Source organism: the organism of the source record quoted next, unplaced genomic scaffold (genome assembly GCF_019419815.1).
Source record: "Pyrus x bretschneideri cultivar Hongxiangsu unplaced genomic scaffold, Pyrus_bretschneideri_v1 Contig85, whole genome shotgun sequence".
Taxonomy (NCBI): Eukaryota; Viridiplantae; Streptophyta; class Magnoliopsida; order Rosales; family Rosaceae; genus Pyrus; species Pyrus x bretschneideri.
The window spans coordinates 580,984-607,751 of NW_025999826.1; the positions used below are offsets into that span (position 1 = coordinate 580,984).

General features: G+C 38.3%; 1 protein-coding gene across 1 annotated transcript; it reads right to left on the reverse strand.

Annotated features, from left to right (window-relative positions):
* Positions 1-21,555: 21,555 nt before the first annotated feature.
* LOC103939483 (WD repeat-containing protein 13) lies at positions 21,556-26,255 on the reverse strand. The gene is made up of 12 exons (XM_018645548.2): positions 25,995-26,255; positions 25,784-25,893; positions 25,565-25,634; positions 25,160-25,304; positions 24,903-25,040; positions 24,354-24,493; positions 23,769-23,816; positions 22,601-22,711; positions 22,330-22,511; positions 22,135-22,256; positions 21,971-22,047; positions 21,556-21,885 (listed from the first exon to the last, which is right to left on the reverse strand). The coding sequence occupies exons 1-12, from the start codon at positions 26,238-26,240 to the stop codon at positions 21,775-21,777; spliced, it is 1,500 nt and encodes a 499-aa protein (XP_018501064.2). The 5' UTR covers positions 26,241-26,255; the 3' UTR covers positions 21,556-21,774.
* Positions 26,256-26,768: the final 513 nt, after the last annotated feature.

Genomic DNA, 26,768 nt, shown 5'->3' on the forward strand with positions numbered 1-26,768 from the left:
TTTGGATTCAGCTGTGCCCTTATCTTTCTCTTTCGAGGGGCTGAATCTTTTGAACCTGAGGGTTTACCACGCTTCAGGCGTGCACTAGATAAATCATTCGCAGCCACTTTATTTTGTCCAACAGGGACATCAATTCTTGCAGGTGCATTTGCAGCTAGTATATGTGATTTTCTCACTTTCATAGCATCATTAAATGCATTTGGCATTTGATTGGCAATACTTTGAAGATGAACGATCCTTTTCCCTTCATTTTCACATTGAGTGCTACGTGGATCAAAAGGAGAGAAGGTGGGTACAACCCATGTCAACTCTTGCCGTTCTTTTGGAACGGTATTTTCTCCCCCTAACGATGGAAAGACTATCTCATCAAAGTGATAATTAGCAAAACGAGCTGTAAACATATCACCTGTCAGGGGTTCCAATGTAATGATAGATGATGAATCAAAACCCACATAAATTCCCAGTCTACGCTGAGGTCTCATTTTAATGCGTTGCAGCGGTGCAATAGGCACATAAACAGCACAACCAAAAACTCGTAAATGTGAAATGTTTGGCTGATGTCCAAACACAAGTTGTACTGAGGAGTATTGGTGGTTGGCTATAGGTCTCAATCGAACCAATGATGCAGCATGTAAGATGGCATGTCCCCATGCAGAAAAGGACAATTTTGTTTTCATAAGCAGAGTGCGAGCTATTAACTGAAGCTGCTTGATCAATGCTTCTGCTCAACCATTTTGAGTATAGACATGAGGAACAGGGTGTTCACCATCAATGCCCAATGTCATGCAGTAATCATCAAAGGTTTGAGACGTAAATTCACCAGCGTTATCAAGTCGAATTGACTTAATGAGGTAGTCTGGGAACTGTGCTCGCAACTTGATTATCTGAGCAAGAAGTCTCGCAAAAGCTACATTCCGAGTAGATAAGAGACAAACATGTGACCATCGGGTAGATGTATCAACCAAAACCATAAAATATCAAAATATTCCATAAGATGGTTGAATAGTCCACAAATATCCCCTTGAATTCTTTGCAAAAATGATGGGGATTCAACATCAACCTTTAGTTATGATGGTCTAATTACCAACTTCCCTTGAGAACAAGCCTTGCAAGGGTTATCATTTGAGATAACAATGTCTCTGCTCAATAATGGATGTCCATTAGGGTTGGTAATGATCCTATGCATCATGGTGGATCCTGGATGACCCAAACGGTCATGCCAAAACATGTAATCTGTTGAATCAATGAACTTCTGGTTCATGACAACATGTGATTCAATTGTCTTTATGTATGTATAATACAATCCACTCGACAAACCATGCAACTTCTCTAATATATGCTTCTGGGTATCATTGGAGGTAATACATAGATACTCACATTTTTTGCACTGTTCGTTTCAATGTGGTATCCATTTAAACATATGTCTTTGAAACTCAACAAATTTCAAGTAGATCGAGTAGCGTACAATGCATTCTGTATGGACAATATTGTTTCATTTGGTAACATAATCTGGGCTTTCCCTAAGCCTTTAATTACATCTGGATTGACCTGATATTGTTGTTACCCTTACTCTTGTAAGCATCAAGCTTGAGAAATACTCTCAATCATGAAGTATTGTATGTGTGGTTATGTTGTCTTCAAGACAAATATCTCCGTCATTTCTCATGTTTTGAGAATAACCATAGCTTCTATCCATGCTTTTTGAGTAAATGGGATTACGGTTAAAAACAACTTAGAAATTTAAATGCCACTTTTATTGAATTGAAATGCGAGTTTTTAAACTACAAGTTCAGAATAATAAAAGTACATCAAATATAAATGATTCAGTCAGACCGATACACTTCATTCCCCCTTTCCACAATGAAGTTCAAGACATCTAGGTGGGTTGTTTTCAACTGTCCTGATAAGTTGCACACTGGATCAGGTATATCCATTGGTCTAGCCTGGTCGAGGAAATTAGTCTCGACACCTTTCTCCCTGAGGGAGGTTTGATATAGATCCACCAGATGTTTTGGGGTACGACAGGTACACACCCAGTGCTTATCGCCACCACACCTATAGCAGGCTCCATCAGAGTTTCTAGGAGCTTTGTTCATACAAGCTTGGCCTTTGTGGTGATTTCCATTTTTAAAGCTCGGGCCTGAATTTTGCCTTAGAATATGGCTGTAAAACTAACCACGATGATTCTTGCCTTTCCTGTTCCACCGGCCTCGCTTATGGCCACGTCCTTGTTTATGATTATCGCCACCAGAGGATGTGGCGTTCACTTTGAGGGAAGCAGCATTCATTTCTAGGAATGGTGCAGATCCAGTAGGTCGGGATTGATGATTTTTCATCAGGAGCTCATTGTTTTGTTCAACTACCAAAAGCACAGATATCAGCTGGTTGTATTTAGTGAAGCCTCGCGCTCTATACTGCTGCTGCATGAGCACGTTAAAGGCATGAAATGTGCTGAAAGTCTTTTCCAACATATCTTCCTCAGTAATGGTATCCCTACAGAGTTTCATCTGTGAGGTAATTCTGAACAACACAGAATTGTACTCAGCCACTGACTTGAAATCCTGGATCCTTAGGTGAGTCCATTCATAACGAGCCCTTGGAAGAATCACTGTTGTCTGGTGATTGTATCTGTTTCTCAATGCTTTCCAGAGAGCTGACAGATCTTCAACCGTTGAGTACTCGCTCTTTAGTCCCTCATCAAGATGGCGACGAATAAAGATTATGGCCATCGCCCGTTCTTGAGAAGCTGAGCTATTTTCTTCCCTAATGGTATCTCAAAGATTTCCTGCTTCCATATGGATCTTGGTATCCAGTACCCAGGTAAGGTAATTCTTCCCAGTAATGTCCAGGGCAGAAAAATCAAGCTTTCCCAAGTTCGCTATTTTCTTTTCTTTCTGAAAGAAAAATGAGATGCGTAAGAACTTGCAATAATATGTATTCCTAGAGGAATATAGCGTTAGAACTTCTGGTTCTTACAAATTTTCATTTTGATCTTCAAGCCAAAACTGATAAGCACTCGAAACTTCAGGCTCGAGATTTTCATGATTAATGAGAAGGGCTATTGTACCGCACTATTTTCATTGAAACAAGCATAGGATGGGCGATTATTCCGCACCACTTGAACAGCAGGAAAATTTAAATATGTAGGACAGGGTAGACGATTATACTACACCACCTAAAATTGTGATAAAATTATGCAGAACAAGATATAATCGATTTAAATAAGCATAGCAAGGTGGACGATTATACCGCACCACCTAAAATTGCAGTAAAATTAAATCTGCAACTCAAGATGGGCGATTGTACCACACCACCTTTGATCGTAGTGAAAATTAAATTTGCAATTCAAGATGGGTGATTGTACCGCACCATCTTTGATTACAGTAAAATTAACATAAATAAACACTGGGTTAGAAAACATGAATTGTACCAAACAAGAAATCAAAGATATAAGTAACTGTTAAATTTAGAAAGAGAAGAAGGCATGGTGCTAGCAGTTCATCGCGAGGGTGCATCATGCAAATGAAGCAGAAGAAGAAGAAAAACAGGAAAAAGCTTAAAGGAAGCTTTTTTTTTTCTTTCGGTGAAGGGAGATGTGAACTATTTAAGGTTAGAGAGTCGTGCTGATAACATGTTATAAATAGACAAAAGTTAGAGATATAACCTTTCTAAGGACATGAGTGAAGCAGATGCAAAATATCACACTATAACTTTAGTAGCTATAACACAAAAAGGATGGTAGATAAAGAGAGGGAGGGATACTGATATTATTTCTCTTTCTTTCTTTTGTAGTGTATTTGATAACAGACGGAGTGCTCTATTTATGTAGCGACTCTCATAACTACAACCATCCATAAAACAATGATGATACTTTTGAAAGTATCAAACACTATTCCTAAGTCTTGTTCTTTTTGAGTAGGCATTCATTCATCCATCCATCAATTTTACAACAATATATATATATATATATAGACACACACACGGATCCTTTAACAAGAGGGATTTCATTTAAAAAAAAAGAAAAGGAAGCACCATTTTGACCGTTGGATCCGCTTTAATGAAATTATGTGATTGATATTAAATCACAGGCCACACAATCTCAACCACATAATTTCATTAAGGCAATCTAACGGTCAAGAGGGGATTCCTATTTTATTTTATTTATTTATTTTTTTTAAATGGGGATCCCTCTTGTTAAAGGATTCCTATATTAGATTTGACTTTAATGAAATTGTATGACTTGTGATTTAATCTGAACCACACAATTTCATTAAAGCCAATTCAACGGTCAAGCGGGTGTCCCCATTTAAAAAAAAAAGAAAAAAAAAAGGGAATCCCTCTTGTTAAAGGGCTTGATATATGAAACTTGGTTTCTAAGCTAGTTTTGATTTTGGAACAGGAAATTAGTACACTTACTCAATTTCAACTTTCAAAGATTACCTTATTTACACAAGATTGCTTGATTTTTTTTTTTTTTTAAAGAGAGAATAAGAGAGTTTATTAAAATTAAATGATAATACTGCAACACTATTAAAATTTTAGACGAACTAAATAGTGAGATTGTTTGAAAGAGAACATTTGTATACTTTTTCAATTTATTTTTTTTGTCGAAATGTAGAAACTTTATTGAATTAAATACGAACGGTTACATTTGCATCTTTCGCTAAAATATTAAAAAGAAATTCTGGACCTAACTCATCCCAGCCAAATCATTCACCATGCTTAACAACTTGCACTGCCACTGAGTAAGCTACATGATTGCATTGCCGAGAGGTAAGCAGAGCCTCACCAACTGGAACAAGCTCGCCATCCTCCAAATATCTTGGAGATAGACATCAAGAGTCACATCAGCCCTGACCTCCTTGTTGAGCATCTGAATCAATCATTTTGAGTCTGATTCCACCACCAATTGAACTCCAGGGTCCATCACCGCACTACCTAGGACCATCTCCATTCCCTACTTAATTGACTTCACCTCCACCATGATTGCAGCCACGAACCTCCCTCCTCCCACCCATCCTGCAAGCTTAAGAATCCCCACAAAGTCACGTAATACCCCACCCATCTTTGAATTTTTCTGCCAGGCAGCATTGCAATTCAATTTCAATATGTCAAATGGAGGTTTCACCTAATGAAGCCAATCCCCCCCTCCCCCCACCACCACCACTCCCATCCTCACCATAACCACCTACCCCGTTGTCCCCTACCACCACAACCTTCCTAAACTCTTCCACTTGCTTCCTCCACAACTCCACTGTAGTATGTGGTAAAATTCGGGTCCCATTAAATACAGCTTCATTCCTACACTTCCAAATCCCCCAAAAGTCAAATACCACCTGTTGCGATAAAGAATCATCATCCTCCTCTTTCCCTAGTCCCTCCACTAATCTCTGCCAACCTTCCAGAAAATCCACTACCTATATGGCCGCCAAATTTATTTGCATTTACGTCCCAAACCAGAAAGCATGACTAAGCTCACACCCAAAGAATAGGTGGGCCTCAGTTTCATGTTGTGCCCCACAAAGTTCACACTTGTTCACCATCTGAATCCATCTCTGCTCCAGATTATGTCTCACATCTAACGCCTTCTGACATGCCTTCCAAATAAAGAACCGAATTTTATTCGGAACCAATAGGGACCATGTTTTCTTCCACATTCCCCCTAATCCTCCAGTCAAACTCGGCATTCCCCCCCTTTACGCCCAAATTCACCAGTTTTCATCATCTCCATCGCCGCATAATATCCCGAATGTACAGAATACATCATATTCTTCATATAATGCCAGATTTGTTTATCCCTATAACCTCGCCTACTAATCACAATAGTCTGAATCAATTCCATGTCTTCCCGTTCCACCAATGCCCAAACGACCTCCATTTTCCACCCTTGCTTGTCTGGAGAAATTAAGTCACACACTTTCACATTAGGGGCCCCTGCAACATCATTGGTTTAAAGGAATGAGGTTTCAAAATCCATGGATCACTCGCCACCCAAATTGATTCACCATCGCCCACCAACCAACGAAGCCCTCGGTTCAAAACTTGCCACCCCAATAGGATTCCTTTCCATCCCCAAGACGATTTAGATTGTTTGTTTGCCTCATGGAATGAAGAGTTGGGAAAATATTTATCTCGAAGCACCATCCCACGCATCGAATCCGGCTTATTTAAAATCCTCCAGTTGATTTTGGCGAGCATAGCTAAATTAAAACCGATGAGATCACGAAAACCCAACCCTTCAACCTTCTTACTCATTGTCATTTTATCCCACGCCACCTAATGACACCCCTTTAGTCTTTGACTACCATCTCTACCAGAATTAAGCTAAAACTCCCTTTATTTCCTTACAAGTGCTCACCGGCAACTTGAAGCATGCCATAGCATAGTTCAGCATTGCCATTGCAACTGATTTAGTTAACACTTCCTTCCCAGTGGGAGAAAGAAATTGCTTAGCTCACGCATCAATCCGACTTTCAATGTCATGGTGAACCGATTCAAACACCGCCTTCTTCGAATGCCCAAAATCCATCCGCATCCCCAAATATTTGCCGAACCCTTCTTTGGCTTGGATGTTCATTCTCGTAACAATTTGTTTTTCTTTTGCTTCTTTGGACAACCCTTCCTAAAAAAGATAGAGCTTTTCTCCAAATTAATAATTTGTCTGGAGACCTTCCCATATCCTCCAGTATCTTAACTACTTATCCTGCCTCCATCTCATCTAATTTACAGAAGGTCACCGAATCATCCACCAAAAAACAAATGACTAATAGGCGTTGCATTCGCTGCCACTCACACCCCACTAATTTGTCCCTCCACTTCATATTTCTGAATATATGCCAAAAGGGTTTTCGCACATAGGAGAAACAAAAATGGCGACATTGGGTCTCCTTGCCGAAACCCTCTCTAGTCGGAAATACCCTGATGGGACCCCATTCACCATGACAATATATGACACTGTAGAAATGCATTCTTGAATCCAATCACAAAATTTGGGATGAAACCCCAACTTCCCTATAACGTCGATAAAAAAAACCCCATTTCACCCCATCATGCACTTTCGACATATCCAATTTAATCGCCATCCAACCATCCACCCCGTCCACCCCTTGCTTTAGGGAATGCAATATTTCATGAACCACCAGAATATTATCATGAATTTGCCGTCTTCGTATAAATGTTGATTGATTAAAACTAATAACCCGGTCCATCACTTTTATTAATCTCCTTGTCAACACCTTGGTAATAATCTTATAGACGACATTACATAAAGAAATCGGCCTTAATTACGTCATCCACTACAGAACCTTCACCGTCGAGATTAATACAATTTGTGCATAATTAATCTTCTGAAGCAACAGTCCCGAATGATAAAAGCATGCACCATTTGTATAATATCCCTACTCACCACCTCCCAATGGTCCTGAAAAAATCCAACCGTAAACTTATCCAAACCAGGTGACTTTGTTGTTGGATTTGAAACACAGCTTCCCGAATTTCCTCATCCGAGAAAGGCCTGATAAGCTCCTCATTATCTCGGTTATTCACCTTAGCCTTCACACATGCCACCACCTCCCCTCCTTGCCATGAGCTCCCTGACTGAAACAAGGCCATGAAATAATTAACCACAATGTCTTGCATACATGCCTGATCCTTCTGCCATTCTCCCACATAATCTTCCAACCCCTGTAGCTTATTCCTCCTCCTTCGTTGTACCGTTTTAGCATGAAAAAATTTAGTATTTTTGTCACCTTCACAAAGCCATGTATTCCGTGATTTGACCTTTCAATAGTATTCTTCCTCCTTCATAGCCATTGTAAGCTCTTTTTCTTTCTCCTTAATATCCTCTTGTCGCATATATGGGTTCACAATCCCCCTCCTTATCTCACCTTTAAGTTCCTCTATTCTCCGTTTCAAATTCAGCTTCATAGCCTTCTTCCAAGTAACTAGTCGGTGCTAAGTACCCTTCAACTTCTCGCTCACCTTAAACTCCAAAGACCCTTCTACCGGTTCCTTACACACCTCCGTAATAATATCTCAACATTTCGGACTCTTCCCCCATCTCGAATCATAGATAAACCGAGTTGGCCCTTTCATAATAGTTCCATTCGAGGAAAAAATTAACATAGAATGTGCTAATTAGGGCTCATTTTGGGGTTTAATTTTCTGATATTATTCTTCTCACCAAGGAGGAAAATATATATTGTACACGATCGATTTACAAGGAAAGAAACACCAAATAATATCTATCCTAATTACATCCTGATTACAAGGACCCAAACAGGTAACTAAGCAAATTACAAAGATCAACTGTCAAACACTCCCCCTCAAGTTGGTGCATAAATGTCGTTCATGCCCAACTTGACAAGAGAGTTGTAGAATGCTTGACTGGCAACATCTTTAGTTAAGATGTTTGCTAATTGATCCTCTGACTTTACGAACAAGAATTGAATAATATTCCCATCCAACTTCTCCTTAATGAAGTGTCTATCAACTTCCGCATGTTTCGTGCGATCATGCTGGATTGAGTTATGTGAGATATCAATCGCTGCTTTATTATCACAAAACAAATTTGAAGCCGACAATGAAGGACACCCCGAGTTCTGTGAGTAACCTCCGAAGCCATAATAATTCACATACTTCTTTTGCCATACCCTTGTATTCCGCCTCTGCACTTGATAAAGCAACCACTTTCTGTTTCTTACTCCGCTAAGTCACTAAATTTCCCCCCATAAATGTAAAGTAACCCGATGTGGACCGTCGATCGGTAATATTCCCTGCCTAATCTGCATCAATATAACCTTCTATCCGGCAATGACCATTCTTGGAAAACATGATGCCTCTACCCAGGGAGGATTTTAGGTATCGTAGAATGTGTTCAACCGTACCCAAATACGTATCACTTGGGGAATGCATAAATTGACTAATAACACTTACTGCATATGCAATATCAGGCTTGGTATGAGATAAATAAATTAACCTCCCAACTAACCTTTGATAACGATCTTGGTTAGTGGGAACTTGATCAGGGTGCATGGCAAGATGGTGATTTTGGACTATAGGGGTGTCAACCGGTTTACAATCAAGCATTCCGGTTTCAGCTAACAAGTCAAGAACATATTTTCTTTGAGATAGAAATATACCCTGTTTAGATCAAGCTACTTTTATACCCAAGAAATATTTCAATCCACCAAGATCTTTCATCTCGAACTCAGTTACTAAGTAATCTTTCAGCCTTGAGATTTCGTCTTTGTCATCACCTGTAACAATCATATCATCCACATAAATAATAAGTGCCGTCAATTTACCCATTCGATGTTTCAAAAAAAAGGTATGATCGGAATTGCTCTGCCTGAACCCATACTTCCTCATAGTCGTCTGGAACCTACCAAACCATGCTCGAGGTGATTGTTTCAATTCATACAATGCCTTATTTAACTGACACACCAGTTCAAGTTGTGAAACCGATGCATAACTAGGTGGAATATCCATATACACTTCTTTCTTTAAGATTACCATGTAAGAAAGCATTTTTCACATCAAATTGCTGTAATGGCCAATCCAAGTTAGCCGCCAACGAAAGTAACACTCTTACGGTATTAATCTTTGCTACCAGAGCAAATGTTTCTGTATAATCAACAACATACGTCTGAGTGTATCCCTTGGCCATCAATCGTGCTTTGTATCGTTCAATCGACCCCTCAACTTTGTACTTGATGGTGTACACCCATCGACATCCCACTCTCTTCTTTCATTGGGGTAGCGGAACAAAATCCTATGTTTGATTTTTCTGAAGTGCATCCATTTCTTCCTACATTGCCTTGGTCCATCGATCATCAAATAGTGCCTCCTTCAATGAACTTGGTGTGCTTGGTGTGCTATCATTGGATATTTGTTGTACAAAAGCTTTGCTGGGTTTTGATAATTTATGTGATGACATATAGTTGGCAATGGGATATTTAGAGCTTTTCGTTGTTTATGGTGAATATCGATTGGATGGCTTTCCTCAGTTGTGCCTGAAAGGTAACTGCTAATTCAGAACATCGGATACATCAATAGGGATAGTAGATCTTACCTTAGGACTATTCTCTGGAGTATGGTCATCTAGTGGTACTATATTTGAGACAAGGAGGAGTAGTATCAGTAGAAGTCTCAAGATTGGCAAGTGGCAGCACTGTTGCCGTGGGTGAGCATTGCATTGCTGTGCCTTGGGCTAGTTTTATGGACAGCGATGCTGCTTCCGTTGGCTGGGCTGGCAGTGCAGCCATTGCGGGCTCGGCTAATAGTGGCAGTGGAAGATCAGTGGTAGTAGCCATGGTCCAAACCTACTCATCATGCATTGTCTCCTCTTGAAAAGGAGGGTTGGAAGAAGCTGAAGAGTAATACATCTTAGACTCGGAAAAAGTAACATCCATGGTAGTATACATCTAACATGAATGAGGGTGGTAGCAACGGTACCTTTTCTGATGTAATCCATACCCTATGAAAACACAACGAAGAGCACATGGGTCAAGTTTTATTCGTGGATTTTTATGTAGATGAACAAAGGCAACACATCCAAAAACTCGTGATGGGAGCACCAAAACAGACGGTAGAGGCACGAATGTAGCAAGAAATTGCAAAGGTGTAAGAAAATTCAATACTTTGGATGGCATGCGGTTGATAAAGTAAGTGGCAGTCTGAAGAGCAACATCCCAAGAGGAGCAGGGAATATCCGCCCCAATCAATAGCGATCGAGCTGTTTCTAATAGATGACAATTTTTGCGCTCAGCCACCCCATTCTGTTAAGTAGTCTGAGGACAAGTAGTCTCATGGAGGATTCCATTATTAGTTAAATAATGTGTAAAATCATTATTAACATATTCACCACTATTATCAGAACGCAAAATTCGGATCTTAGTAGAAAATTGTGTCTGAAGCATGGTGTGGAATGTCTTAAATGCCAACAACACATCACTTTTATGCTTAAGAAGGTATAACCATGTCATCCGTGTGCAATCATCTATGAACGTTACAAACTACCTAATAACAGATGAAGTAGTAATCGGAGATGGTCCCCAAACATCCGAATGAACAAGACCAAAAGGAATAGCACTTTTATTAGAATTCAACAGATAAGAAACATGATGACTTGATAGGAGCATATTTAGGCGACTTACTTAGCTTGTTTTCGTGCATCTATGTTGTTAATTCATAGTTGTTTTAGTAGTTTAAGCCATTTTCGTGTGTTTTTAGGTTCATATGGCTAAGGAAGCAAAAAGATGCATTTTGGAGCATTTTGGAGCATTTTGGAGCAAAATTGGGCTTGGAATGGATAGCATATGATTGGAGCCAAAGTGTTGGACGAATTTGAAGGCCTTGTATTCATTTTGGACATAAAACAAAGGGCCTAGCCCATTCTCTCTTAAACCAACCCCAAGGCCATGCATTTCCTTCCAATTCCAAAGCCCACAATCACTTCAAAAGCCATGCAAAGAACCATCCATTCCATCAAAAACAATCCATCAATTCACATGCAAAACCACCATTAACACACATGCACCCAAACAAAGCCAACCTAGCTAACCCTACATGCATTCTTTATGCAACTCTTCATCATTCCACCATTCATTCTTTATTCCACAAACAAGTCACATGCATTTCCACCTTCCTACTTCATCATTTCACCACATTCTCCCTCTTTAACTCATTTCATTATTCATTCACTTTGCATTCATTCAATTCCACCCCACATGCACCCTTTATTCTTTATCATTGCAACCATGGCACATTTACACCAACAAAACAACTCCCATGCCATGGCCTACTCATATTCCCATTTCCTTTCCAACATCTCACATGCATTTCCACCTTCCTACTTCATCATTTCACCACATTTTCCCTTTTATTTCCACATGCAATTCTTCATCATTGCAACCACAAACACCTTAAACAAATAGCCATATACATCTCCACTCCTCCTATAAATACCCTTGCATTCATTCATTCAAAAATGATCTCATTCACAACACAACACACCACAAACACTTCCCTAGCCGTGAGTTTCTCTCCCTTAGAATCCAAAAACCATCTTCCATTTCCACCAATCCTCATCCATTTCCATAATTCCCCAACACTTCCATCCCCCCAACCAACTATCCCTAGACCTTATGCTACAATAAAGAGGAAGATAAGAGGGCCTAAACGTTCATACAATTCAAGATTGAGTTGTTGGAATGTTTAGGCGTTTCTTTGATTTCAATGTTTAATTTCAATTCTCTTTGTTTTGTACGTATGAGGAACTAAACCCCCCTTAGCTAGGGGGTGATTCGAAATATATGTTTATGCTTGCAATATGATTTGAGTACTTTTAATTACGTTTCATAAGTTGTGAATTCAATTTGTTTAACCGTTTGATTGATAACTTATTTATGAATGTTTATTAAGAATGCGCGCTTAATTTTCATGCATAAATATGACGCTAGAATATAAGTGAATTTCACCTAATCGTTATGAACTTATATTCACAAGTAGTGGAGGTTGCTTATAAACAATCGCGTTAAACAAATTCTTGGCATAAGTTTCATGCAATCATAGTAACGAATGCCTCGTCAACACTTATAGTTTTCATGATGCTTAATGATTCTTGCTTGTATCTCTATTATGCAATTCATGTAGGGAACTTGTGAGGAATGCTTTGGGTTGTCGTATGCAATCATCCAATTCATTAACTTAAGGAAAACTTGACGGTTAATTAAAGCGAACCTAATTAACCCGGGGCGTTGAGAACTCATGGTTTATTGAAATGCAATTAGAAATCTTTTTATTATGCAAGCGTAACATGTGTGGAGATGAACCCCTTGGCTAGCATCCATTCATTCTATTTCATCAATTTCATATTTACATTCTGTTAGTTTATTAACTTGTTTCGTTATTTTAATTTTTGTCAAACCTCAACCCCCCTTTTGCTTTAATGTTCAATTTAGTTAGAAATCAATTTAGTTTGTGTTTTTAAAGCATTTTGAATCTTTGGTTTGTCTTAGTGTTTTAAAGTTTAGTTTTGCATTCTTTGAGTCTAGTATAGTGTTTTATATTGTGTTTTTACGTTTTTGAAGTCAAATCCAAGTGATTAACAATCCCTCCTAATCCCCGGTCCAGAACGATCCCTACTTATACTTATACTACAATTGACAAAAAGAGGGTTTAATTTATGCGCGTATAAATTCTCGCATCATGACTCTTGGCAAGTACGCAAGTGTCACATTTAAAGTCTGAAACTGAACAACCAACAAATAAATTCAGAAACATATGCTGTAAATAACTAAAAGACGGATGACCCAAACGGTAATGCCATAACCATATCTGACACCATTTGTGATCAATGGCTCTTTGGGCGAGATTGACCCGTCCTGTACTGACATCGTCCACAAAATAGAGATCTCCCCTCTTAGTACCACGACCAATTATCTCATTCGTGAGAATATCCTGAATAAGACAAAACTTCGGATACAATAGTACATAACAATTCAATTGCTCAGTAGCTTGGCCAGGAGACATCAATTTATGCTTTAGTGAAGGTACAAGTAGTGTATGTGTCAAAGAGAGGGTAGGCATGAGGCGTACAGTGCCAGCACCAGTTACTGGTGAGGTGACACCATTAGCATTAGTAATATTTCGTCGAAGTGGAACAATATCACAAGATAAATCAATAGGGTCATAGGTTATATGATCTGTGTTACCGGAGTCAATAATTCAATCGGATTGAGTATCACAATTATTCATATTAAAAGTATAACCATAGTTACCTGAGGACTCCAGAGGCATGTCGGAAGAAACCGAAATAGGAGGATTCATGGTAGGGTCAGTTAGGGTAGTAGTGTTTAAGGTTGTAGTTTTTAGTATAGGGGTAGGATCGGTTAGGATGAAATTGTTTCCACCGTGAAGTGGTGGTAGGTTCTCCATGGGAGCGTTGAGTTTGCTTGAGGGAACGGGCAGAGCAGAAATCCTAGGATCTCTGCTCTGTGATGTGAAATATTATAACACTCAAATTAAAACCCTATGATTGTAGTATGTGTAAGTAGGGATCGTTCTAGGCCGGGGATTAGAAGGGATGCTAATATACTCAAATTAAACTCTAAAACACTAAACTAGACTCAAAAATAGAAAACTAGACTCTAACAACTCAAAACAAACTAAAAAGACTCAAAACAACACAAAATAATCAAATAAACTCAAACTAGACACTAAAGGATGATTTGGACGAAAATTACTTTTAACTTGACTCAAAATACTTAAAAACACAAGTTTGGACAGATTCTAACTAATTTGACACAACAAAGTAAAGGGGATTGGGTTTTGGACGAAATTAAAGTAAAAACAAATAGATTGTAAAGACTCAAAACAACTTGGACGAAATTGGGTGAAATATGGGTGATAAGCTAGCTAGAGGGTCCTTCTCCACACATGACACACTTGCATACAAATTGATTTACAATTGCTTTTCCAATAAACCATGAACCTCAACACCCCAGATTAACCGTGAACAACACTAATTAACCCTCAGATTTTCCTTTAAGTCATTGAATTGGATGGAATACGCATCGGCAACCAAATTATTCTTCAATAGTTCCCTACATGAACAGCATAATAGAGATACAATCAAAGATCATTAAGCTTTGTGAAAATCATAAGCATTGACAAGGCATTCGTAACTATGAAAAACATGATACTCTTGCCAGGAATTTACTTAACACGATTGTGACTAGCAACCTCCACTAGTTATGAATATAAGTTCATAACGATTAGGTGAAACTCCCTTATATTCTAGCATCAAATTCATGCATGCAAACTAAGTGGGCCCTCTTAATCAACACACAAGAATAAGTTCTTAATCAAACAATTAAGTAAATTGCATTCACAATTTATGAAATCACAACTAGAAGTAATCAATTCATTTTGCAACTATAATCATGGTTTCAAAGTCTCCTCTAGCTAAAACAAGTTTAGCTCCTCATGTTCGCAAAACAAAAATAATTAAACTTAAACATTAAAAACAAAGATAGAATACACCTAGAAACACTCCAGGTGGCTCCTCCTTCCTTCCTTGCTGCGCATAATGGGGATTTGTGTGAATTTAGGCTCTTGAGGTGTGGTGGATGGTGTGGTGTGAATTTGGGGTAGAGGGTGGTGGTTTATGAGTGTTGCGGCATAATGTATTTAGAGGGTGAAGGGAAGGCACAAAATTGGGCTGAAAAGGAGAGGAATTAGGACTCCAAATCACCAAAGAACAAGGACACTTTCAATCAGATTCCAAGAAGGACAAGGAATGGTCCTTGTGGTAGATTCTAGAACTTCTTGAAGGATTACATGTAGCATAAACTTAGGGCACGAAAATAGGGCTTCTAGAACATGATATTTAGGTGTTTTAATGTGAAAAGGAGTCCTCTTTGAAGTTGGAATTAAGGTAGGAAAAGATTAGGATAGGATAAGATAAGATAAGGTTGGATAAGGTTTGCATAAGATAAGGAAATTTGGATAATATTCCTTCTTTGTAGCTGATTCCTTATCTTCCAAGTCTTCAATTTAATTCTTCCAGATGTTAATCACATTCCTAGCCTCTCTTGATCTTCAAATTCGTCCATCCACCTTGCTTCATGCATGTGCAATCCATTCCAAGCCCAAAACTGCTCCAAATAGCACCAAATTGCACTTTCTTGCCAGCTTTGTCATTTAAACCTACAAAGACACGAAAATAGCTTAAAACACTATAATAAATAGAAACTAATTTACTAAATGCAAAGAAACAAGCTAACAAAGTCGCATAAATATGCTCCTATCACTCTGATACCATGCTAATTAGGGCTTATTTAGGGTTTAATTTTCTGATATTATTCTTCTCACCAAGGAGGGAAATATATATTGTACAAGATCGATTTACAAGGAAAGAAACACCAAATAATATCTATCCTAATTACATCCTGATTACAAGGACCCAAACAGGTAACTAAGCTAATTACAAAGGCCAACTCTCCAACATAATGGTCTGAACCCTCCAACACCACATGGTTAATTTTCACCCTAGGAAACAAATCCATCCAACCCAACGTCGCCACACCTCTATCAAGCCGTTGTTGAGTCAACCCATCATCACGTTTATTCCTCCATATAAAAGGATAACCTTCAAAACCCAAATCCAGAAATTCATTTACCGCCAGGAAATCACGGAAATCCCTCGTGCTAGTCATAGAGCGATAATTACTGCCTTCCTTCTCTTCGTCATCCACTATATCACTAAAATCACCGATCACAATACATTTTCCCAGTGAGTTACTACTACCATTGAGTTCTTCTACACTTGTCATCCGTACTGGCATATACCACCAAAACCCAATTCTATATAAAAAAAAATCTTCCAAACAATGCTAGATATACCTACCTTGTCTTTCCAAAAAGCACATAAACCCCCTCCAATACCCTTTGGTTCAACCTGTTGCATAAAGTCCATCCATAACACTTTAAGTAAATATTTATAGCAATCACTTATTTTTTGTCTCAAGTAGAATCACTACCTCGGGGTTGTGAAGCTGTACCTGCTCCACTAGAGCGTCCATTATCAAGGACCCCTCAATTCCTTGATAGTTCCAACATAATGTTGTCATGGCACCTGTGGAGACCCTTCATGGCTGGTCTTCTCCGCCTCAGTGAAAATAAACGCTTGTTTATTCCAAATATTGCCATCCACCTCTTTCCACTTCGTCATTTCCTCTTCCACTTCTTCAATCCTTCATTTCCGTCTCCTATTCTCCCTACTCACTGCAGCAATAATAGGCCCCAATATAAACGGATCCGAATCTTAGGTACCCCCCCAATAACTGTCCCTATGGTCTCAGTATCATTCACCTCAATATTCTGATTCTCACCGACATCCACCTCACTTGCCGCACCTCTACCATGCCTTCATCATTTTCCATACGGATTGGATCATCGAGATCCACCTGCAAACCCCTATTCCTCCCTTTCACATCCTTTTCCAGTCGCCCCACCGGTTCTGCAAAATCAAATAACACCACATTCTCAGTCCCAGGCGGAATAACCCCTCCCCTTCAAATAAGCTCCACTTCAAAAGCTCTCTCATGTGCCTTTCGAGCCAATTCTTCCACTACTTGACATTGAACTATATCATCATTCCTAGTTTCTTTGCCCTTTTCATCCCTTTTAGCATATGTATTTTGTTTCATTAGGGATGAAGCAATGTCCTCCAAATCCCCCCCTGATGTACTTCCTTCATTCCTTGTCACCTTCTTACCCCTTCCCTTCGTGCTACGTAGACCCATCTCCCCATGCACTCCCTCCCAATTCCACTTCCCCTCTTCTCGTGACTTCATAGTTCGCCATCTATCCTTTCCCTTATTTTTACTTTTCGACCTATGGAATGGTGAATGAATCAAATTACCCCGCAAATTAAGGGTGGGCAAGGGCCGGGTTGGGCCCAAATTTGGAAGGACCGGATCAGACCCACTTAAAAAAGAAACGACCCGGTTCGGGACGGGTCCACGACTCTTCTTTTGTTTTTTTTGTTTTTTTTTTTCCCGATTTGGATCATTTCCCAGACTCAATCTATTGCTCATCCTCCAGATCTTTGACATCGCCGGAGCTTACTGGATTCTGCAGAGAAGATCTAGAAATTGTCCAAGGTTAAAATCAACTTTATTCCTTCACCAAATTAAATCAAAACCCTTCAGAAATGATGGAAATATTCTATTACATTCAATCCAAGAAGATTTGGGTTGAAATTGGCTTCGGACTCGACGAAACTCAGTTGGAGTCCGTGACCGGTTTCTAGAAAAATGCTCGTAGGCATTTAGAGGTTAAGAATCCTCGATTCCCAGTTAAATTTCACTCAAAATTCATGTAAGAGTCTAGAAACTTACCAACAAGCTCATAATTTCTATAATGGGGGTTTAAATCCGTCTCTGATTTGCCATAATTTGGACGAGTCTCTCAGCCGAATTATGGAGAAATTAACAATGATGAAATAAGGGTTAAACATGAAATCACCTTATCAAGTCCTGTTTACTCAAGAACCTATAATTAATACTCTGAGGATATTTGGTACAGCTGTGTATCTATTCTTGATACCATATAATCAGAATAAGTTACAACCAAGGACTAAACAATGTGTTTTTCTGGGATTTGATGCTGGATATAAGGGTGTGGTATGCTATGATCTATCTACAAGAAAGTTAGTATTGTCAAAACATGTTATTCATGACGAAAATATTTTTCCATTCATGGTTGGTTCAAGAACTCTAATGTATCTCCAGTAGTTATTCAATTACATGATTTCAGAACTCAAGATCATCACACTTCCCAGTCACCTGTTGCAGTTCAACTTGGAAGTCCACATGTTATTGAAGATAGTACTAAGAACAATTCACAGAATTTGAGTATGATAAGTAATACTTCACATGATCTCATTACTACTCCTACAGTTTCTTCCTCCTCTACTCCAACACTACCTCAACATACAATATCACTGTTGCCTGTCCATATACCTTCACAACTAGAGGTACAACTTCCCATCTCTATCTTTTTATCTTCAACTAAATCTAATACCACGTCCCATGAAACATCTGGTCATCAAATGGTTACAAGGTTGAAGTCTGGTGCTATACATCAGAAGTCTTATACTGGGTTTATTGCCTCTTGTACTGAATTACATTCTCTAATGCTTGATGATGATTGCACATTCTCTAGAGGTTTCTCTTTTTTGGCTTCAATTAATGACTCAGATAAGCTATCTAACTTTAGAAAAGCCTCTACTATACCTTAGTGGCAAACTGCCATACAAGAAGAATATAATGCTCTTAAATCTCAGGGAACTTGGCAATTAGTACCTCATCCACGTGACAGTTTTATTATTGGAAGCAAATGGGTTTACAAAATCAAGAAAAATCATGATAGCAGTGTGTCTAGGTACAAAGCCAGAGTTGTGGCTCAAGGATTCTCTCAAGAACAAGGCCTTGACTATTCTGAAACCTTCAGTCCAGTGGTGAGACACACAACTGTTAGGCTTATTCTATCTTTGGCAGCTATTAACAAGTGGGATATGAGGCAATTAGACATCAAAAATTCCTTTTTACATGGAGAACTGCAAGAGAAGGTTTATATGAAACAACCTCAGGGTTTTGTTGATCCTGCTCATCCAAGTTATGTTTGCAAGTTAGTCAAGTCTCTGTATGGTCTAAAACAAGCCCCCAGGGCTTGGAACTCAAAGTTTACCAGCTATTTGCCAACATTGGGATTCCTTGCATCTTCCTCTGATACAAGTTTTTTTGTGAAAACTGATGGACATGATGTAATTGTTCTGTTATTGTATGTGGATGATATCATCCTTACTGGAGCAAATGTTACAAAGATTCAAGTTGTTATTCAAGATTTGGCAAGAGTGTTTGATTTAAAGGACATGGGAAGACTCACATATTTTTTGGGATTGCAGATTCACTACAAAGATAATAGAGATATATTTGTGAACCTGCCAAAATATGTCAAGAATCTCATTCACAAAGCTAGTATGAAGTCTTGCAAACCTGCAACTACTCCATGTAAACCTCACAGTCAATTGTTAATCATTGAGGGTAAACCTTTTCAGGATACCACATTATATAGAAGCTTGGTTGGATCACTTCAATATTTGATGTCAACTTTGTGTGCCAATTCATTACAGAACCAACTGATGTTCATTTCAATTGTGTGAAGAGAATCTTGAGGTATCGTCAAGGGACTTCAGAATGTGGCATTACATATACATCTGATACTGATATTCATTTAAATGCATACTTAGACTCCAATTGGGCTGCAGATTTAAACACACGAAGGTCAATGACTGGATATGTCGTGTATCTGGGTAATAACCCTATATCTTGGCAGTTTAAGAAACAAACCTCAATATCTAGAAGTTCAACTGAGGCTGAATACAAAGCACTTGCACATACATCAGCTGAAGTGGTGTGGATCAGGCTGTTATTGAAAGATATAAGAGTTGTTCTACCTATGCCACCAACCATTCATTGTGATAACATGTCAGTTATAGCTTTAAGTGCAAATCCTGTTTATCATTCCATAATTCAACATTTAGATACATATTATCATTTCGTTCAAGAGAGAGTTCAAAAGGGAGATCTGATGGTTCAATATTTGCCTGCTAATGAACAAACAGTTGATGTGCTCACCCAAGGCCTTCACAATCCTACTTTTGTTCGTAATTGCTTCAATCTCAAGCTAGGTTACCTAGTTGAGTTTGAGGGGGGATGTTGACTTATATTGACTAAAATAGGAAGTGCCATGTCATCACAAATATTGTTATAATCGGTTGGATTGTTAGAATTTGTTGAGATAAGATTGGGTGGTTAGTCCTAGTTAGCTTAGGTTGTAAGAAAGGTAGTTACTCTTGTATGAAAGAAGAGTGTATGAGATTGTAAAGATTGAATCGAATGATCAAATAATATTCAACTTTCCTCTTCTTTTCACTCAAGCTTTCTTTATCCTTCTTCTTCTTCATTCTCTGTTTTTCTTTAGAACTGAGATATCATTGATACTATTAATACTACTTGCATCTTGAAGGCATTTAAAGTTTGACATATTGTGTAAGCTCACTTTTCTCCTTGGACTATGTGTTTTGTCACCCCTTGGGTTTTACCATAGCCAGGTTTTGTGAGAGTTATTTCCTATATACATTCCCTATTTGAGATTTGCGTTTACTCATTCTGCCGACTAGACGAGACTACTTCATCAATGACTTCTACATCATCCATGAAGACCTAATGCTCCATCTACTTGAGTATTTACATACTCAAGGGGGAGTGTTGCAATTCTAATTTAGTTAGGAGTGTGATTATGTAATCTTAGTATATTGTGTTTAGGATTATGTTCTAGATCTTTCTTATTAAATCTTGTATTACTTGTATGGTAAGGAAGCCGACTATAGGTACTATTGAGTGCCTCTTTATCTTTTCTCTCTTTTTCCATGTGTCGCACCTTCTTCATTTCCCCTAACTAAAATATGCCTACAACAATTATATTGTTTATTGCAAGTCACAGAGGCTATATTCTAATATTTGGAATGTTTAAAGGAAAAATGTTTTTGTGTGCAAACATGTTTTTCCTTTTACAATAAAAATTAAACCCCATATACTTCACAAATTTTGGATCACCGTCACAAATTAAGGGACTTCATCTTAGGACTAATGGATACTGTGGAGGCCGAAACTTGGATCAAAAAAGCATTTAAGGGTCGGCCTCCGTGAGGACTCAAGTCCAGAAAGGGCTATTGCAAGAACCACACTGGACATTCATAAGCTTATCATAAGAAAAATTATTTTCAGACATCGATATTTATATATGTCTCATAATTCTCCTTTCATTTATTCAATCTAGAGCCTAAACCCTAAATAAGAGTTTGCTTGATGAGAAGAGAGTGCAGAAATCACTTTCCTATCAGAACTTTAGATCTTGTTTATAAGACGAAAACTAAGCTTTATTCTCTCAACTACAATCGTACATGTCATTTGCATAGGTCTCTTGATTCAAAACAATTTGGTGGCTTCATATGAAATTGGCAAAAAGGATACAAACACTTGTACAAGTAATGCCACTCTATCCCTTATCTGATTGATACAGTTAATGATACATTAACGAGACTTCATAACGTTTAAACCATTTTTGAGGGAAAATGGAAGAATTATAAAGTCCGGAATCGCTCGTGTGAGGTTGAAACTTGAATCTCTGTATATGTTTGTTTTAGCCTGTCCTTGATCTCTTCCATACAATAACCGTTCCGTATAAATCAGATGATGCTAACAAGTTCTCTCCATGGTTCCAAGCAACACCAATAACCGGAAATCGATGACCCTGCAGTCAGATATATTTTGGTCTTTAGGGTCCAATTTCATATCATAGGAAAGAGTATAAGTCTTGTGTAAAAATAAAGAGGAACCTGTAGCTTGTTTACACAAGGATGCTTTGGCCGAGTTAAATCGTAGAAGTAGACATTTGAATCCTCACTTCCGGAAACTAGGCATTGTAACAGTATGACTGTCAGCAAACACTTGAGAAAAGTAGTAATGAAGTATGTGGTAACATTGATATTGGCATGCAAACCTATATATTCTCCTTTTTCAAGGGAAAGCAGAGGACAGAAGGAAGCCCGGATGCTGTATATTCGTGGATTTAGTTTCAGTGAGCAACGAAGAGTCAAATAACCCTGTATGTCCAGAGCAACACTACAACATACCAACCTCACTATCAGTGGTTTAAATATACAACAAAAGTACAAGGCAGGTTCAGTGGCCAAACCTGAAGAAAGATAAACTTCCATCTTGAGTACACGTAAGCAAGACAGGGCCTCGAGCCAACAATGAAAAACTTCGGTACTGCACAGTTGTGACTGGAGATTTTCGCCTTGTGCTACTTCGATGACGATGAGAGCGAGACAACATTCCCGTGTGAGAATTCATACTTACAGAATATATACACCCCTGTAACAAATTATCCAACGGAGTATTTGAGTAAAAGGATATGCAGATCATTGGAAGAGAACTGTAAATGAATATACGCAATTACACACCGTCGCATCACCACAGAAAATGAGCTGTCCAGTGTGAGCATAATCCATGGAGGTAACCTCACTGTCAAAGAATATTTTATGAATGATCCTCCCAGTGCTGAAATTGAAAACCTGAAATATAGATGTAGATGTTCCACCAATCAAATACAATCAATTAAATTGATGATATCTTTGCAACCCTATAACATTATTGGAATACAAAGATTGGCTCCCTCATGTTTTGGAAATAGATAAACACAAATCAAAGTTGCAATAAAAACTTTTTGTGTGGGGATGTCTAATGAGATGTTCCATTACGATTTTAATGCAATGCATATGATAAATGGTGCAGTGTTCATCTTATCAAGAGCAGTAAGATCTTTAGTTATAAAGTATGAATCCATATTCATATTAATTTGAGATCCAAGGTATTTTTTAAGCTAAAACAAATACAATTTATATATATGGCTGCAGGACCATTGAACCAGAAGACCACATGCTGTTACAAAGCACAAATTTTAATGTATATCATAATCATCCTAGCTCAGACGAACCCACACACTGTCTTCCAATCTAAATAAATAGCAAAGAAAATTCCACAAGTTCTATCCTAATTCCCAAAATCTGACTTGCTCCAGCCTCCAGAAGCACTTCCACACCAACCCCCTTATATTTCAAATATCCTCTCATTTTTCTCCAACCAAATAACCCAAAAAAGAGCTATCACCATAACATATAAGAATACCATACAACATGTGACACTTGCTGTACGGCTGTCCCCAATACTTTATCCTTCACAAAGTAGGGAAGAGTAATTTCTTGGAATAATCCATCTCACCACAACCTCTGAGAATAAACTGTCACAAATTTCAAGCAACGGGACAAATAAGGAACACATGGTCGGCACCTTCCCCAGCAACCATTTCTTACACAAGATACACCAGTAAGAAAATAGGCACACAGTTGGGCCTTCTTTTCTGATTACTTACGTTCAGATGAACTGATGATTAACAGAACAAGTATCATGTGATGGTGCGAAAATTCAGTCTAAATGAATTTAGATAATATATGACAATATGACTCAAAAACCTGTACCTCATGCACTTTACATCAATGTACGAGTTATAGAATGTGTATCAGGATTTCAACAGTGAATAAACATAATGAACATCAGGTAGGCAGTCATTACCGTAACTTCTTTGTCTGCATTGCCAACTGAAAGAAAGTTGTTATTTACCTGCATAGAGAAGATAACAGAAAAAAAAAAAACAAAACAAAAAACCCTTAAACGGCATTATATTATCATGTATAAAAAAAGGGTAAATAATTTTCCCTATGCACTTCATCCACAGATTTTTTTTTTTAATGGGGAATAATGTTTTATTAAGAGCTCAAAATGCAGTAAAAGATTCATTTAATGATGTCTTTTCCTCTGACTATCTGTGGATGACCATTTGACAGTTTTAGTCATCCACATATAGCTAAAGGGAAAGGCAATGTTAAATTAATCTATGAAGGTTTAAAAGGGAACGTTATTGCAAATGAGGGGTCATTCAAGGCTAGTGAAAATAATCTTCTTTGAGAATCTGGTAGAAGCGCAACCAAAAAGCCTGACAGGTATCCTATGCTGAAACTAGTACTTGTTTGAATCAATGACTTGCACTGATGAGAAAAAAACCACTTTAAACATGCATTTATAGTAAGATAACCAATATAAGAAAAAATGTCGGCAATTTCGAGGGGCCGAACTTTCTTAATCTCTATGCACACTTACAGGGTGGAAACGAATACATAGTTGTGGAGACACTCCATATATTACTCGAATGCAAAGGCCTTTTGAAATCTCCCACACTCGTACAGTTTTATCCATTGATGAGGATGAAATGTATTGATTGTTTGATGAAAAATCGAAGTCTGAAAAATGAACCAGAATTTCAGAAACATGATGATTCCAGACAGAAAAGTGCTTCATAGAAAGAGAAGCTAAAGAGATTTGCATCTGGTATAAATTACGGACTTGATGTTCACATCTGTTGCATATCATGTTTCTTTTACATTTTTAATCATTAGAACCACTAAGAATATAACCTACTAATTTTCTACCGGAAGCTGATTGACTAAACAAAAAAGGAATTTTGGTGGTACCAAAGTGTTTACTTGGAGCAAATTGCAACCTAGCACTTCTGTTTTCTAAATGTCATGGAATAATAAAATCGAAATCTTTGACCGTGAGAGTTTACTTATTATTTAGGCAACATGGCTATAAATATATCATTGCAAAAACAAAAGAAAAGACAACAGTAACAATACCAGTCAATCGAACCTGTAACATCTTTGGAGTGACCATGCAGATGCTTGAGGATTGAAGGTGGATCAGAAACAGTGCATACTGTCAAGGTTCCATCTGATGCTCCGTAGGCAAGCAGATCAGAACTCATGTGTCCAAACTTCAAAACCATGACTGTACATAAAAACCAATTAGGTTTCAACTTTCAACCTTTTTAAAAGTCACATTCGCTTTCAGCTTAATAACACATTAAGGGGGTCCATCTAGTCTAGTTCTCCAAGGAAACAAGTTACCAGAGGCTTTGCACTGATCAAAGATGCACTGCATTCCTACAAACGAGTATGCAGGTTCTGCCCGCTGAGGACGTGGGCGGTCACTATCACTTATACTGGAGCCAAAACTTCTGCGAGGTGAAGGTTGACTGCCACTCTGGACGTCCTAAAATAAAATGAATAATATAAAAGTATGAGCCTATAACAAAAACAAAAAGGAAAAGGAAAAATCCAGGAAAGAATGTACAAATGACAAATTTTCGCAATGTGTTCAAGGGTCATTGGCTTTACAGCTTAAAAGCTAAAAAATTACATGTCCACATTCAATTAACAGAAACCGATTCGAATGTGCAACAAATGCATACTATATAGGATTAACAAAAACCCATAACGAAATGGAAATTGGACTTGAAATGCATTGCATACCCTGCCAGGACTCCAGCTTTCGACATCATACAAAAGGGACCGCGGACTTGGAGGTGGAATCCATCGCTCACTGATGCAAGAAGCAGTAAATTACCCTGATGTCAGCATACATTACGAATTTAAGAAAACAAACTAAACACTCACTAATCAGAAAATTACTTTCAATTTCATCACATTTCGAGCGATTAGCAAAAGCTTTGATATGAATTGATCGCCGACCTGTTTCCGGGAGTGGTCTGGAGGCTCGGAGTCTGCGTACTCTCCCAATTCCTTGGCCGACAGATGTAATTTCGAAACGCGACGTACCCTTTTCCATTGCATCTCCAATCCTTCAACAATCAGAAGCAATAACAGTGTGATTGAATGCATGAAATGAACAATTGAATTATGCAAATTGTTGAGTAGAGAAGATGGAGGAGGAGGAGAATACCAGGCGGCGATGAAATGGGGACTGGGGCTTGCGAGAGAGGAGAAGGCGACGGATGCCGATGTAGTCAGGATCGGAGTCGGCGGGAGCAGGTTGAAGCAAGCAGATCAGCAATTCTGGATCTCCATTCTTTTTTTCCTCTGGTGGAACACCACCATCAGCATGATTATTCTTCTTCTCGTCCTCTGCTGGAGCACCATCACCCCCACCGCTGCCGTCGCCGTCGCCGTCGCAGCTTTTTTCCGCCATCTGGGTTTAGTGTTTGGATTCAGAACTTAGGTAACTGAGGAAGGAAGGACCGTTTGACTTTTGAGAGATTTTTAGCTTACCGCGTTTATGCTGCTGGATCACAAAACAAATGAAACAGAGACCAAATTGAGTTCTTGTTTATTCGTTAATCACAGTTAACATTCAATTCGTAGAGTTTAAAATTGAACTCTATTTTATCGTGTTAAAAAACGTGGAAAAGCGATTCTTTCCGGATTCCTGAATTTGGTGGATTTTCTAAAAATTTGGGGGATTTACGATGAACTTGTTAGGAATGGACATAAAAATCGTGGAACCGTGAAACCAAATCTAATCGTGATAAAATAAACTGTAATAAAAAATAAAAAAGTCAACATAAGCTCAAGAATCGGATCGTACCGTTCGTACCGGTTCCGGTTCTAATTTACATGTTGATAGAATCGTTTAGATTCGAACAGAACCGTGAATATAAATAATTAATTGGGTTTTGAAAATTTCATGAATTAGAACTACTGTATCATGTTTCTTAAT

Coding starts and splice junctions, on each gene's coding strand:
- LOC103939483 (XM_018645548.2), bottom strand. CDS start 26,240: ATGGCGGAAAAAAGCTGCGACGGCGACGGCGACGGCAGCGGTGGGGGT. Junction 23,817..24,353: donor TATGTATTCGTTTCCACCCT/GTAAGTGTGCAT, acceptor TTCTCTATGCAG/GTAAATAACAACTTTCTTTC. Junction 22,257..22,329: donor GGAAGTTTATCTTTCTTCAG/GTTTGGCCACTG, acceptor GGTATGTTGTAG/TGTTGCTCTGGACATACAGG.